At 42.0% G+C, this 15940-nt stretch overlaps 1 protein-coding gene across 1 annotated transcript; it reads right to left on the bottom strand.

The window, feature by feature from the left end:
* Positions 1-1088: 1088 nt before the first annotated feature.
* On the bottom strand, positions 1089-15361 carry setd1ba (SET domain containing 1B, histone lysine methyltransferase a). Its single transcript, XM_073874501.1, has 18 exons — positions 14654-15361; positions 14349-14497; positions 13955-14053; positions 13432-13702; positions 12531-12652; positions 10584-11617; positions 7894-8653; positions 7496-7675; positions 7268-7361; positions 6948-7150; positions 6694-6775; positions 6210-6596; positions 4781-6130; positions 4454-4629; positions 4217-4342; positions 3954-4073; positions 3742-3879; positions 1089-3660 (listed from the first exon to the last, which is right to left on the bottom strand). The coding sequence occupies exons 1-18, from the start codon at positions 14712-14714 to the stop codon at positions 3487-3489; spliced, it is 5526 nt and encodes a 1841-aa protein (XP_073730602.1). The 5' UTR covers positions 14715-15361; the 3' UTR covers positions 1089-3486.
* Positions 15362-15940: the final 579 nt, after the last annotated feature.

Genomic DNA, 15940 nt, shown 5'->3' with positions numbered 1-15940 from the left:
ATTGACAGCCAATCAAATCTATTTTAACTTTAAGTGCGCGCGCATTTGAAAAGACAGATGACACGGCGGAGAAGCTCATTACCTCAGGTATCCAGCGCTGATGCAGTTGCTGTTAAATTGACTGCTTTTAATTCTACGCCAAAAGAGAAAGGTAAGATATTAGATTGAGTTACACAAACTACTAGATTCACTGTTAAGAGTTACACAAAACAGCGTGATGAGGACATCTACTGGTTACCCGCTGTCTAAATGCAACAAGAACAGCATATTAATGACATGTGAACATTTACAAGCGTTTTTATTAAAGGAAATAGAGTATTAGTTAATGCCATTGAAGATAAATAATTTGCGCGAGGAAGTTACTGCGCCTCGCGAATGAATTAGCATAAAGTTATATCGTTATCGTCCGGTGGAAAAACAGGTTCCCCATCTGAGGGTTGTCTTCCACAAAATTGTCATTAAATCCCACGTGAATTATAAATAATATAAAGACGTGTACATTAAATAATTTTCTAAGTAGTAAAACAATACAAATGGGGTCGAGAAAGTGCGTTTTAAGAAACATTATGATTCCCCCTTGCCTCACAGTGGTTTGGTCCTCTGCCTGCTTTCCCCAGTGAGAGAGTTGTTTCAGTTTACTCCTGTAAGTGGGCTGTCAAAGCTATTTTATTCACTTTAAATATCGAATCAAGTGACTTTTTTTCTCTTAATACAGATGATGCTGAGTCATTAAATGAATCTGGACAAAAAAATGTGATAACCGATGTATTTTTCCAGGAGTCAACTACGTTAACGCTACCTAACAGAGTCAATACTTTTAAAATTAAGTTAAAATTTAATTGGTGGATTAATTGTAAACAACTTCTAAAACATTGCAATACATTTTTTTTGATCCATCACACGAGAAACAGTAAAATGTGATGTCATGTGTCTTTATGGCAAGTCATGACAATAAATTTTCATTTTTGGGTGAATTATTGTGACAGAACATCACACGCCATATCAAAATGAGGCAACATATGAGCATCCCAAGACCTCTTACCGTCTCACATGTGACATTTACATAAGATTAAAAGAATGAAATTAAGACAGTTTGAAAAAAATCCTTTATTTCCATGATCTTTTTTCCATACATTTGTGGTATAATAAATAGACAGGGTCTGTCCCCTGCCATTTCTGAATGATAATGCTTCCCCCAGTCCACACTGCAAACAGATTTTCATAGAATTTACAACCAAAAAATAAAGAGTAAAGCTTGACGCAAGCTGAACATACTGCCTCCAGCTCTCTGTACTCGATGTCAGACAGACCATTCTGAGCCGTGACACTGTATCAAATCCTTGGGAACAAAAATATATAATATATATATTTATATTTATATATTCACAGTTAAAGTATTTACACATAAGAATCCAAAGGAAAACGGGCAGAAAAAAGACGTTTCCACAAGAAACAATCTTTCAAAAGGAAGTACAAATCTGTTTTATGTACATGATGCATCATTTTCTTTAAATTATCTTTCTAACCCATTTTTTTTCATAGAATGATCCCTGAAAAAAATCATTTTAAATACTCCGTCTGTCGCTCATAAAAGCAGAACGATGCATCGTCACTCCCCGTCGAGATAAAAAAGCCTCATTCCTCTATACAAATGACCGTATTCTGTACAATATAAACATATTTAAAAGAAAGAGAAGCAAAACAAAACAAAAACAAAAAAACAGGAGACCTTACCCTGTAAGCGATCTCATGTAAAGGACGAGATTTATAGCTTGGACTTGTGAGTGCCCATTGGTTAGACATGGGGTGGAGGCCTCTAGTGCATTTCTAAACATAACCAAATCAGGGAGAAAGACACAGTGACAACACGCTGCCTCGCAGATGAGAAGTCCTCTGTTTTTGTAGGGGGAATTTGGCCGAGTAAAGCCGTAAAGGCTCCTTAAACACGTTGTGAATGTTAAATACTGAGCAAAATGCTAAAGGACCTCAACAGAATACCAAAAGTACCAGCGAGTTTTTGGATACCATCTATAATCAGGTCATGTTATACAAGTGGAAAGCAGGTTTGCCCTTGGAGCTGTGACACTTAAAGGTCCCCAAGTACATATTTGGCACTGTATTCAACTGCTTGATCTTCTGGATTCGTACCAGACAACTTCAAGTTGACTTCAACCAGAGGAGCTCATACACCATTCACAGACCTAACACTTCAGGATATCCTGATATTCACAACACTGGTCAGATATAAAGATGTATTCAATATAGATTTTTAATAAAATTCTCTCTATTTGATAAATTGGGGAACCTCACTGAATTCGCTGTACTGAACTCTTAACACTTTGAAAACCACAGTCATAGCGACTGAAACCAGTGCAGGTGGATTTGCATTCTTAAAATGAATCAAGATGCTTCAGGAAAAAGCAACATATGTCAGCAGCATCGTCTATAACGAAGAATTCCTTCACACTATTAAAAAATTCAGCACCAGTGACTTAATGTGCATGAAGCCAGTTGGATCTCCGCATGTTTTCCTGCCAAGTGCAAACCGTAGTCTTGAGTCGAAGATGCAGAATTAATACTAAGCCGTGCAGTTTAAGTGTTGTTGGAATCTGAATTTAAGCAGCTTTCAGTCTTTGCACCATATAGCCAGTAGGGGGCGGTGCACACGCTTATATGCAGATCACTGTAATGTATAAAAAAAGTCTGATAAAACGAGAGATAAAGTGTAGTGTATGGTTTGCTTTTGATCCTTTAAAAAAGGCCTAGATTTCACATATGCAGTGCTGGCTTAAGTTTAATGGAGGGAGCGTTTCACTTTGTCTAAATTTGCCTGAGCTGTGGACTTTTTTCTGCTCATTTGTTTCGCGGCCGACGCAGGTGTGCTTTTGTTGAACGTTCCACAAACTGAGGATAAATCGTCGTTTAGTGTCAAAAATACTAAACCTTTCCGGACACAATACAGTGAAATCTGTCTAGGTAGAATTTTTGCATAATGTTGTGAAAACCCACGTAGGCTTAAATTTCTTATTTAGCATAAATGAATCTACATAAAAAAGATGGGGTGATAATGAAAACATCTTTTGTGCATGTGGGACAGACGTGTGCAGCTTAAAGTGTTTAGGGTCAAAATTGAGGTCTCTCCATTTCCAAACTGCATAGGGAAAAGGGGCTGACAAAGACCAGGAGCTCCAAGGGAACGACAAACCTAGTGCCCAAAGATTTTGGGATATGTCCGTTTCCGTTTACTTGAGGTGAACGGAAGAGTGGTAGAAAACTCATCTTTTATGCTTAAAAGAGCACCTTTAAATCGTAAACAATTGTTAAAGTACAAAAAGAAGTCCTAGACACTTAGCTGCACAATATATCCAGTGGATGCGTCTCTTCGCACCCACTGGTTCTTCTGTAGCTCCTTGCGGTTATGGCATGATGTCTCCAGAAGACCGGGCGTCTGGGCTTGTTGGGCAGTGCATGTTTTAAGAACCAGGATTAATTTAAGGTTCCTCTGCAGTTCTCAGCACCACAGAGGCAAGGAATCTTCTCGTCCTCGATGGGGAACTTGTAATCGTATGTGATCTCCTCGTTGACATTTATTGGCTGCCGGGAGTAGATGACGATCTTTTTCTGTGCCTCCACAGTGATGACCTTGGCATAACAGTTTGGCTGGAAGACATCAAGAAGAGGCATGGTCAGTATGGTTTTCAAAATGAACCTTTTAAAAAAAAAGTAAGGTGGTTAACTCCCATTGCAACTGTGATTGATGAAGCGGGCGAAATTGCCACATTTGGTGGCATCTATAATGGTATCGTGATCCACACGGAACATGTAGCTACTGCCGATGCCCTCCTCCTCGTACCGCTTCTCTCGCATGTCTGCAATAACCTATAAAAGCAAAAAACAAGTTAGGTACGGATCGTCCGATTGCTAAAATGCCAGACATCGGTCTTCGTGCTCACCTGTCGAATGTTCTGGCCAACATATTCAATAACCATCTCATCAGCAGCAATCGGCTCCATGGCGAACAATCCCCAGTCATGGATGTGACTTCTACAGAACCTGATCTTCTTTTTACGAAACTGCAAGGAATTTGTGAATCGTTAGATGACTTCTAGGGTTCATATTAGGGATAAGCATTTTAGGCAATGTCATGTCACCATGTAAAACCAAGAAACAAGAAACCAATGTTATTTTTAAAATAAGATTTTGTTATTTGTCTTACCTTGAGCTGGTTGAACTTGAGGAGGTCACTGTCACAGCTAAAGGATGAAAGCAGGCGACGCTGTTCAGATCTTCTCTCTGAACCTGCTCTCGTGGACACTTGGGGCTGTGCTGGTATACTTTTACCCTGTATGGGTGGAGAGACACGCACATGCAAACAAGCAAAATCAAAGGAAGTTCCTTCAGAAAACTTAGACAAATTGAGTGTAAACATCAGTATTTGATGTCTAATGCCCACCTGAGTGTCCACGTCAGGCTCTTCTGACGTCGGGCGTGAGCTGATCAGATATTTCATTTTGTCTTTCTTGTCGATTTTGTAGTAGCCTTCGCTGCGGGCGCAGCCTGTAACGTGGTCCCGTATGCCGTCCTCTTTCCGCTTACGCTTTGCTCCCGTTACAATCCCCATGTTGGTGGGTTCAGAGGAGTTAAGGAAATACAGCTTTTTACATTGCACAAAGTCTTAAAACACAAAAAGCCTTTTGCATCACATAAAAACTTTTAAATTACACCCAAAAATGCATTATTAGGACAATGAAGACAGTAAAATTGAAGCAGTGAAGGATATCAGGATGGTGGACCCAGAGAGTGTCGTTCAGCCAGTCGTTGTCATTGTCCTGCTGAAGCATCTTGTCATACGTGACTTTAAGGTAGCGGATGTCCTCCTCGTCTATACCCTCATTCCAGATGTCGTACAAGATGGTCATCTCTTCAAATTCTGAGCGTGGCTGAAAACTGGGGGGCTGAGGCGCCACAGGGACATGCATGGAGAGCAACAACTCCTGCCATCCGCGTCGCTGTCGACGCGTCTTCTGAATAGGCTCCTCCACATAGAAATGCCTGTCGTCAGTGATCGTCTGGGGTTGGTTTTCCTTGTCCTCCATGGCCAGGTCTGTGGAGTCGTCATCTGCTTCTTTGAAGGTCTCGGGGTACAAGTCATTTACCGGTAGCTCTGGAGGTTGAGCTGAAAGCTCTTGAACATCTTGAAGAATGACCACAGGCACCTTTTTAGACTTGGGACGTCCTGGTTTCCTCTTGGGTGGAGTAGCATCTAAGGACATAGGAACATCTATCAATGGTACAGGTAGGTCTTTTGGAACAGTGGTGGAGGAAGTCTCAAGAGAAGTGGGAGAGGAGCCTTGGGGAGGCAGAGCTGGCTCCTGAGGTAAAGCAGCAGGAAGGGGAGCACCAGGGAAAGGGGAGAAAGCCGCATTGTTAGGTAGGCTGGCCTGGGGAGAGGCGTTGAGTAAAGGCTCTTTGAAAAGAGACTTCTCCTCCAAGCTCTCGGAGGAAGTCTTTCTGTGAATGGGAAGGCCCGTAGCTAAAGCAGCAGAGTCAGGGAAAGCTGGAGTAAAAGTAAGATCTCTACCCGGAGTCCGAGGAATGCCAGCGCTGAGTACAGGGGATTGGGCGGGGTAAGAGAAGGGGCTGCCGAGAACGTGAGGGGAGCTTAAGCTGTTACCTGTTAGAGGAGTATCACTGCCTGGTGTAACTGGAACAGTATCTGTGCTTTGAGACTTGCCCAATCCTCGTGGTCTGTCCATGAGGTCTCTCCCTGGCGTCCGTGGGATATCTTCCTCCGTAGGCAATCGCCCACGAACAGGCTTGTCCGGCAAAGACTCTTGTGGCGGGAGAATGGGCCGTGGATCAAGCACATGATTGGGGGGAAGCGGAAGGTGCATGGAGGAAGCAGAAAGAGAGCGAGGGATTGAGGCTTCTGAATCTAGAGGAACTGGGCCATCACGACCAGGGGTTCGAGGAATTTCTTCCTCTACTGGGATCTTTGGTCTGCTGTCCTGATCACTGTCAGCAAACGAACCTGTCGGGGTAGGCGGCCGCAAACTACCAACAACCTCCAGATTTGTTGAAGCTTTGGATGCTGGAACCTTGTCCTCCAAGTCAGTGTCTGTTTGTGTCACTGAGAAAAGATGTCAACCAATCACTATCTGACACAACACAACTGAGATTTACAAGTAACAAAATATAAAGATTCTCACCTGGCACTTCTTTGGGTGATGGGGGCCTAAAGTTTTCAAGAGCAGGCTTGCCTGAGTTCACCTGTTCAATATGTTTGTGAATGATCTCTGCTTCTTCTAATGCCTCCACCCTACTCAACTCAGTCGTCTCTTCCTCTGGTGGTGGTGGTCCTGTAGGAGTACTAGGGGATTTTACGTCCTCTTCTTCAATAGAAGATGAGGGTGAAGATGATGACGATGATGATGAGGTTTGTGCCTCGTCTTCATCTTCATCATCAATTTCTACTACTTTCTCCTCTTCTTCCTCCTCTTCCTCTTCCTCCTCCTCTGAACTTGATTCATAAACGGAGGAACTATCACTTCCAGAGGAATCCGAACCAGATTTGGAGGACGATGAGCTAGAAGATTCTGAGAAAGGAGATATGGGGAAGGTCATTACACTGACCACGATGGCACAATATTCATTGCTAACACTAAGACTGGTCAATAAAATCAAAGTCATTACCATCATCTGATGAGTCTGATGATTCACTTTCACTGGAGTCTGATTCGCTCTTGTTTTCTTCTTCTTCATCGTCCTCCATAACCTTAGAGGACAAGTTTTTTTGGGTTTAGCTCAAATAAACCATGTTTCATAAATACTACTTGATGCTTATATGAAGATATTACAGAAGCAGTGTTATATCACTTAAGTAAATGTATACTAACTTTCCCCCAAATGCAGGGGAATGCAGGGGTACAAAGAAGATCGATGATTACCTTGCCAGGGGACAACCTCTCAGAGATATCTTCCTCCTGCTCCTCTTCATGTTCTGAAAGTGATGACTCTTCTTTACCAGATGTTTCCTCCTGTTCTTCACCCTCGCTGTCCAGCTCCAGAGGTCTAGCTGGCCTTCGCTTAGCGGAGGCAGCACCACCATCTGGTCTAGATCCATCTGGGCGAAGATCCGTTCTTTCTGATTCTGAGATACAACCATAGCGAGTCAGGTAAGATAAAACCATATAAAGCTATTTTTCTGTGTTTATGTTAAATATGGCATATAAACAGGGCAAGATAATGCAGCAGGACGCACACACACCTTCATCTTCCAGCTCATCGTCCACAGGTGTGGATGGTCGTACCCTTTTGTTATCAATGATGGATGTCGGCTCAGGGGGCTGTTTCCGCTTAACCTGCAAACAAATGTGAGATGACTGATGACACCTTAAAACTACAATAACACAGCAGTGTTTGAAATGAACTAGAGGAAAGGGCAAAAAATGTGACAAAGCTAATGTCAAACACTAACAAAAATACAATTTGGTACCTTAAAAGATGGTAACCGGAGGGCACCGCGCAAGCCGATGCCGAGACCCATACCCTCAAAGCCCAGACCCTCGACCTTGTTCCAATTCTCCATCAAGCTAGAGGATAAAGTTTCTTTGGGTTTGGCACGTTCCTTTTCCTCTTCTTTAACCTCACCCATCTTCACAGGTGTAAGTGTGGTCTGCAGACATAGATGATAGTCTTTAAAAATGAATGTGACCACTCAAAAACATAAACAATGCTTTTGATAAATTATCTATAAGAAAATAATCTGCAAAACCTGTCAACTGGCTTTAACTTCAAAAAAATAAACATCTCATTTAGCAGGTCATGTTTGACACAGAAGATACTTTCTCTATCTATCATATATTTTTAAACAGGCTTAAAACCTGAACTCACCTTTGCCGAAAGTTCCTTTTTATCCCACCACTCATCAAACGCCCTGAAGGCCACAACCTCCACCATCTTGCGGTTGAGATCTCGTTTCATGATGGCCTTAAGTTCTTGGACTATAACCATAAGCACGCCGTCCACAGTGGCTTTGTGTGGGTCTTCCTTCTGTGGCTCGTAGCCTGGCGGGGGTACAGCAGGGTTGAATTTGGGCATGCTGGGTACAGGCCAGGGTTGCCCATGTCCGACAGTACCAGCAGGGGCACCAACCATCGAAGGAGGTGGGTACGGACCACCAAACTGCAATGCTGCAGCTCCGGCAGCCGCAGCTGCTCCGCCCATGAAGTGGGGGTACAGATACGGTCGCTGGCTCTGCACCATGCGACTCAACATCTGGGTTTGCATCTGGAAGGACATGTGAACACTACTCCACTGCGACAGGGAGCTCATCAGATCCACCTGCATAATGGGAATCATGCCAGGGGGAAAGGGGTGCATTGGGGGCAGCATCGGATGAGGGCCGGTCAGGTGCGGATGCGGGGGACCCGGAACGGTTGAGTGAGGTGGAAGGGGAGGTAGTGGCAGGGGGAAACCAGCTTGTGGAGGAGGTAGAGGAGGAAACCCTGGTGGGGGCATGGGAATGGTCTGCATGGGGTCTGCAGAGTTAACCACGATGCTTCTGGCACAGTCCCCACTGCCAATCGGTGTGCCAGGCATCTCATCGTCTGATATCTCCATGTCTTCACCGGAGGACTGATGGCCCGTGTCAGGAAATTCAGGATTAGGGTTGCAAACTAATGAGAATTGAAAAACGGGGTCTGTTCATAAAAAATGTTCTTGGTTTATGCCTATAAATTGTTTTCCTGAAGTATTAACCCCAGTAGGCAAATGTGCTTTAAAAAGGTAAATTTTGCTAAATTTGCATGTCTGTCCTAGGCAAACAGGATGAAAAATAGATCAGCTCTAGAGTTCAGTAGAGATTGAAATTGAAATAGCATGCACAGTCAGTAACCAAACAATAAATTCCTAATTTCTTAACAAACCTAAAAATTGTACTTTAAATCTCTTGTTAAGCAATAACCACAATATTTGATAAAGAAGTGAAGTGACAAAGTAGACTTCATAGGGTTAGGGATGTGAACAAAGTGCTAACCCGATGCAGTTGTATGAGCAATCATAATAGTGATGTTTGCCTTAACCGGTGCCACTAAACACCACTTTTAATTACATATTTTTAAAAGGCCCAAACAGTAATTGAGTGCTATGATCTCTTTTATTACCATATAATGTATAGTCACAACAGCTTACATTTGCTTCCACACAGCTAAATTAAACGCTTTGATATTACTTCTAGAGAGCATTCCCAGCACATTTCTCTAAGCTATTTGTAATTATGTAGCCATTAAAACCACCTTTAATGCATAACCAATCCAAATAATGTTGTGGGTTTAACACATGCTAAATTCAAGTACCCAAACACTTTCAGGTATGACGACAAAAATGATGGTTTGACAGGTTTAATAAGAACAGCAATATCCTGATGGTCCAGGTTTTAAGAAGCAGGAAGTTAAGCGTAACGGCTAGGCATTGTTTCTGTTGAAGCAGAGTAAAAAGGAAGTGAAAGTGTGTCATTTACAAGCGGCATCGACGGCAGGATCATATTACACGTGTTAGGCGTACAAGGCTGGGGGGCAAACGCAACACGAGCTAATTTACAAGTATGATGCATTCTGTATTTACATCCCTGCTGCAGATGAGAATCCTGAATCCTAGATTATTTTATGGAATGCTATGCAGCTTTATACAAATCATTAAGAAGGATTTTGATTAAACAGGCTTTAACGAAAAATTTGTGAAACCTACTCAGATTTGGCACTGTCTCACAAACAGCTAAGATAAGAAAAAATGCAATCTTGTGGTGTAAAAGTGTGGTGCGATATAGTGCATTAAAGTTCCGCCTAGACCTCTGTGCCCACAATACATGGGTGCGCATGCCTCCATATGTGAAACTTTACATGCTATACCTTATAAATACTAAAGAAAAAACACGTACAGCATGTGAAACAGGTTTGTGGCCGGATTTCACAGTTTCATCAACATCTACTGGTGATACAGAAACAAGAGAAAGTAGAGGCCCCTTTAAAAGAAAAATTAATGTGGTAGGCAGCTCTGTCTTCCCTGGGTCCCGTAACCCTCCAACAGCACCACAAACTGCATTAGAACAGTGTTTTGGGGCCAAAACAAGTTTAGCTCTATTAACAGCATTTGTGGTTAAATGTCTATTACCACAAAACATGACTTTGCCCTCTCCTTTAAAAAAAAGGAGAAAAACTGTGGTTACAATAACATTTGCACAATAAAAGTAAATTGGGACATGTACATGGGTGCTTTAAAACCGAAATGTGAAGCTTGTATTTTTGTTAATGCACTAGAGCACATGAATTATTAAGTAAAAGCCCATTTATTATTTGAGCTGTGAAGCAAAATCCAAATGATCCTTTTAGTGGTGGTATTACTGGATGAGATTCTGGTTACGCATTTTTATGTGAACTCTATGTCTCCTTCAGCTATCGGGTGTGAGGTACCAAAGTTAAAAGTTTTGCCCTAACTTTGCACAAGGAAATTGAAATGGCTCTTCAATTAAATTATTGCACAATTTACAGTAAAGTCCAACATAGACAAGATGTATCCAAGTTCTTACCGTGTCCGTCGGCGTCTGCGGTCGTCCCGTAGAGCTCTTATTGTGCAGTATTGAGGGCGACATTGCCCTAGAGTTCGTCAGGAGGGATGCAGTACCAAGGATAGGTTCATCATCATCAGAGTCAGGCAGTGGAGTTGGGCTGATGTCTTCTAAGCCAGTGCTTGAAGGGCGTGAGGGACGACAAGGTGGAATAGGTGAGAGCTGCGAGGACGACGAAGAAATCGGGCTCCCGTCCATGCGCACCTCATTGTCCGAGTCGCCACGCTCATTCAAGAATGGCTTCAGGAGCAGTTCTATGCGGGAGTCCAGGCTGTTACGTTCCAACTCCTGGGTGGGAGTGCCCAGTGAAGGACAGGGCTCGGGCGTGGAAGGGGGAGGTGTAGCCGGATGGGACAGCGGTGCGGGGGGCTGTTCTGGTATTGGCGGCGTCGTGGGTCGGTCGCAAGCGGGCATAAAGTCAGTGCTCGGAGGAGGAGGGATTTGAGGGGGTCGCCTGTAATCCACTTCCCGCTGAACGGGCTGGTGGAAGGGGGGCTCTGTGTGGGGGTACACAGGGGGCATTGGGGGCTGATAAGGAGAGAAAGCAGTCTTGAAATTCGCATTGGCTGGCGGTGGAGGCGTGTGCATAAATGCAGGGGAGGGCGGCTCAGGTGGCTGATGTTGCTTAAAAGAGGCCTCTACATTGCCACGGTGAGCACCTCCTGTGCCATGGACGTAGTGCCTTTCCGGTCTGCGATTGTAGGCGTCCTGGAATTTGGATTCATGCCTTCTCGACTTGTAGCCTCCCGATGATTCCGCACGGTTAGGCTGGAACGCCGGAGTTCCCTGCCTGCTAGAATAGCTCGAGTCCTGAGAGAATGGGGTGCCAGTCTGGCGTGGGGTGTGTGGGGTACCCTGGGACTGGGGCGTATCCTGCTTTAGGCTAGAGTAGGCCGTATCCACAGTCACGGGTGTGTTGGTGCTGCCTGGTGTAGCAGTGCCTGTGACCGCAGAAGAACCACCTTCAGATAGCCTTCGCAACGGCTCACATGCCTGTTGATGGAGTGAGAAACAAACACATTTTGTACGATTAAACACCACTGACACTTATGCAGAAGCTTGTTCTTATGTCTTGACACACTATATGCTGTACAAACACAATGATTAGTTATGCCACAGTTCATTGCATTTACATAGGCCCACTGTGTGATAATGGCTACAACTGAGGGGACTGTTCAAAGTGCATGTTGCAATTGCTTGCAGTTCTCTGCTGGTCGCAGTTATTACATTGTAATACAGCCAGTGTCCATTTTACCACGTGCCGGACTGATAAACGGGATTTCTCTAGGATAGTATCTCATTGTATGATATACCATGTGTTACAATAAAATATGTATTAACCAATGAATTATCTAGCTGATTAAAAATAAAAACATTTTAACATGCCATGAGATTGTGGACAATCAAAGCTTCTGCAAGTCCAAAAAAATAAAGCTTATTTTCTATAAATTGATCTTACATTGCATTGTAAATTGCTTTACAGTATTCAAATTATGTGTGAAATATAAACAAGTTTTAAAAAGTTTAAAAATATTATATATTTATTTAATATCCAGCCGTGGAAAAAAATAAGAGACCACTTCATTATTTTGAGTTTTTCTAAAATCACTATTATGTGTTTAAGTCAAACTATCTTTTTAGTTTCACTTTGTCAACTTCTGACAACATTTCTGCCAAATTCCTAATAAAAATAATGTTTCTATTTGCAGAAGACAGAAACCTGACAAACAAATTTCTTTCCACGGCTGTATATTATATATAATATATATTGTTATTTTATTTAAAATGTATATATTTATTAATTAAATAATATTAAACATTTAAATTTGTAAATGCATTCATAGCTAAATATGACTCAATTCCTCGTTATGATTTTAATTAAAGAAATGGCACAATGTTATTTTACCAGCAGGGCTTCAGCTAGGCTCCGTGGAGAAACTTCACAAGCTTCTTCCCCACCAACCGGAAGTGTGAGTGGAGTATAACTTCCGTTGATTAAACGCTGGAAGTACCTTTGGCGATTTTCGCCTGAACATATAGATGAGAAGTTTAGGTTATACATAACATATGCTATTTAAGTTATGTGATCAACATCTACACTAAAAACATTTTGTGGTACACATTTATCAGAATTACAGAGATTTTCAAACTTAAAATAGATACATTCTAACAACACAAATAATTATGAACCATTTGTAACTCATTACGCTTTACCACTAAATATACCAAGTAAAAATGACAATATAAACCTAATAAAATACAGTGATAACAGATAAAAGGGTACTGTCTCTTTAAGAGAGGGGAGAACCCTCTACAGCTGTCACACTGTGTTCAGGATCTCACTTTTACAAGGTTAATGACGGTACATTGTGGTTTTCTTTCAGTGCACAGTCTAAAATCATTTAAAGCTTTAACATTTTTTAAAAACGTCCATTTGTACTTCAACATCGAAACTAGACGTAAGCTCTTTGCCTCTTTTAACCATTTATTAAGTCAATATTTATGTATGTGGTTTAAAAATATGTAGTATGTAGCTATAAACTGTTAAATACAAACAAATAAAAGTTGCATCTTTTAACACAGCATGTCAACATATACAACAAATCCCTCCGCCGCTGACAAGCCAATACGGCTCGTTACCAAGCAACCGACGTACATTTTTCCACGTGACTCGACCTTATAAACAGCCCATTCAAAAATCCAATTACAGGCGCAGTCTTAGTGCAATATTAATTCCGCATAGATATTAAGAGTAACAAGCACTAGTTAAATATTTAAAAATGTAATTAAACAAACGAAGGTCCTACCTTTGGGGTCCAGCTCCACGTGGATAATGTTGCCCATAACTGACGTGTTGTGGAGATTCTGTACGGCATCCTTCGCCGACTTGACGGTTCCGAACACGACTTTAGCTATTCCGAGATGCTTTTTGTTCTTCGGGTTGTACAAAATCTCAACCTCCTCGATATCGCCGAATTTCTTGCACATGTCGGTGAGGAATCCCTCTCTGACGTTGTCGTTTAGTCTGGCGAACGTGACCTCCTTTGGCGGCACGCGACCGATGTAACATTCATCGATCTGGGGGAATAAAGCGACTCGCCGGTTTAATTGGGGTTAGTGAAAATAAGCCCGAATCCATCTGTTGAAGTCTGAACAGTCTTGAAGGTTTACTGAAAGCACTTCTCTCAAAAAAAAAATACAAAAGTCATTCATTCATAAATAAATTTGTCCAAATACTTGCATGGTAAAACGTACGAGGCGATCTGTCAAACGCTGCGTACTCAAAAGCAACAAATGCATGCATGTGTCAGGGGGGTGTGACTGGAATACCTTAAATTTAGGAACCGGGAGATCAGTCTCCTTGTACTTCGTCCAAAGCCGACCGATTCTCGGGTCTCTAACCATATCCACTGGTGACATTCCGGGATTCTGTAAACAAAACAACACGTAATGATTTCTAAACACTTTACTTGAGGAAGTTTGCTCAACATAACGAGCTCAAGCTCAGCTTTCTTGTCACCGGTCGAGCTGGAGTTATTGGAAAACATGTTAGGTTTAAAACGAGTGGCCAGTAGTAAAAGTTTGTCTGTGGTTGAACTCTTTGATGTCCTGTGTCAGTTGTTGCTGCGCGTTACTTTGTATCCATTCAGCGCAACAATACGTTCACGAACAGCGTGCCAATGTATCCGTTTTGCGAAACACTGTAACGGCTGGTTTCACTTACCGGCCCGTTGAAGTGGTGCCCATCGTAGCGATATAGTTTGTGCTGTCCCTTTTTCAACGCTGGGTCAATAATCAACTTATAACTTCTCCAATGTCGCTTCTCTCCCGAATTACAGCCTGGATGGCTGTTGTCCATTCCGTTCGCCAAACCTGCGAGCACAGAACAGAAGATATAATTCGTTAGACTGACAAGGCGCAAAAATTAATAATTGCACACAAATAGTACGTTGTAGAAAATGGGGGGTTAGAAGCGAAGCCCAGTCACCGAAACAGACATTACATAGGAAGAAAAAAGAGAAGGCTTACTTGAACTCTCTCTTCTACCGTGATCTTCATTGAGCTTAATTCTTTCTCCAGGTCTGGACATTTTGTGGCCGATCGAGTAGTTTTGCGTAAAACGGCTAGATCTTCAACGTTTCGCCAACCACATTACATGATTTTAAAGATACTGCCACCTTTTTGCGAGCCAACACATATTGTGTGCCTCTAGTCTGGGGTTTCTGTCTCTCCCACAATACACCACTATCACAACCTTCCGCCGTGGCGGCACTTTCGTCACGCACGTTCATATTCTTATTTTTCATTTCAATACCAAAAAACTCATTTCACGTGGACAGTTTTAATACACAGACATGGATTTAAGTGCGACGCGTGAGTGGAAAGTAGCCACTTGTTAAATTTTGAACAAAAAAACAAAGGTGTAAATCGCGTCGAATCTGCTTGATAGATTTACATGGACGTTAAATACAAGATGGACATGGAGGACCAACGCAGGGAAGGTTGTTTAAACCGAATTAGGACACGCTCCGAAATCGAAACGATTTAGTTTATAACTAAAACAAAATATGGCGTCCATTCAAACATTTTTAAGGAATATGTTGTTATATGTGCTGCGCATTTAGCGTTTGTTCGTTAAATAAGCTTTAAAGAGACTTAACAAAGTGTTTGAAGCTTTACTAAAATGACCATTCTGTTTAAATATCTAATGTTTTATGATTGCAGGAATAGTTGTAACACGTCTCAATGTTTCCTAGGGTTTGAACATTGTTTGATATTCTGCGGTGCTTGGGCAATTGGCTGGTTAACAGCAGTTCTCTCGCTGGCCAATCAGATTGAAGCACCATGTTAGATTTCACTATTAGAAGCACAGCCTTCAGTTCTTCCTAGAGAGAGCAGAAAGAAGGCTGAATGCAGGCGCAGCCATTTTCTTCTACATTGGAACTCAATGGCCAAAATGGGTTTCCTTTGTTCCTAAAGGGATCTAAATCTTGATTTCATCAGCCTTTTATGGACTATTTAATACATTACAGTGTTTCTCTTTACAGGATCTGAGAAGAAGGAAGATAAAATGTTGGATGATATCCCTTTGATATTTTTAACTTTTTTGCTCTTCCTGGAAACCATCTTTGTCCCAGCAAACTAGGTCATGGCACACCCATATAACAGCATTTTATTATTTAGTAAAATGCTATTTAATAAACTCTTTGATTTGTATGACTAACTACAATGTTTAAAAAGAAAAGAAAAAAATCACATGAAAGTTATCAACTGCTTTTAAGGCCCTATCTTGTTCAGGGGTTTGGGTTGCATTAA

Source organism: Misgurnus anguillicaudatus, chromosome 12 (genome assembly GCF_027580225.2).
Source record: "Misgurnus anguillicaudatus chromosome 12, ASM2758022v2, whole genome shotgun sequence".
Taxonomy (NCBI): Eukaryota; Metazoa; Chordata; class Actinopteri; order Cypriniformes; family Cobitidae; genus Misgurnus; species Misgurnus anguillicaudatus.
The sequence above is the reverse complement of the archived record's forward strand: the minus strand, read 5'-3'. Positions and strand labels throughout refer to the sequence as shown.

Bases quoted from the DNA above. Each gene is read 5' to 3' on its own strand.
- setd1ba (XM_073874501.1), bottom strand. From the start codon at position 14,714: ATGTCCAGACCTGGAGAAAGAATTAAGCTCAATGAAGATCACGGTAGA. The intron at 8,654-10,583 runs AAGAACTTGGAT...TCCTGAATTTCC, and splicing joins CAGACGCCGACGGACACGGT to TGACACGGGCCATCAGTCCT. The intron at 4,343-4,453 runs GTGGGCATTAGA...CCACCCATACAG, and splicing joins AGCCTGACGTGGACACTCAG to GGTAAAAGTATACCAGCACA.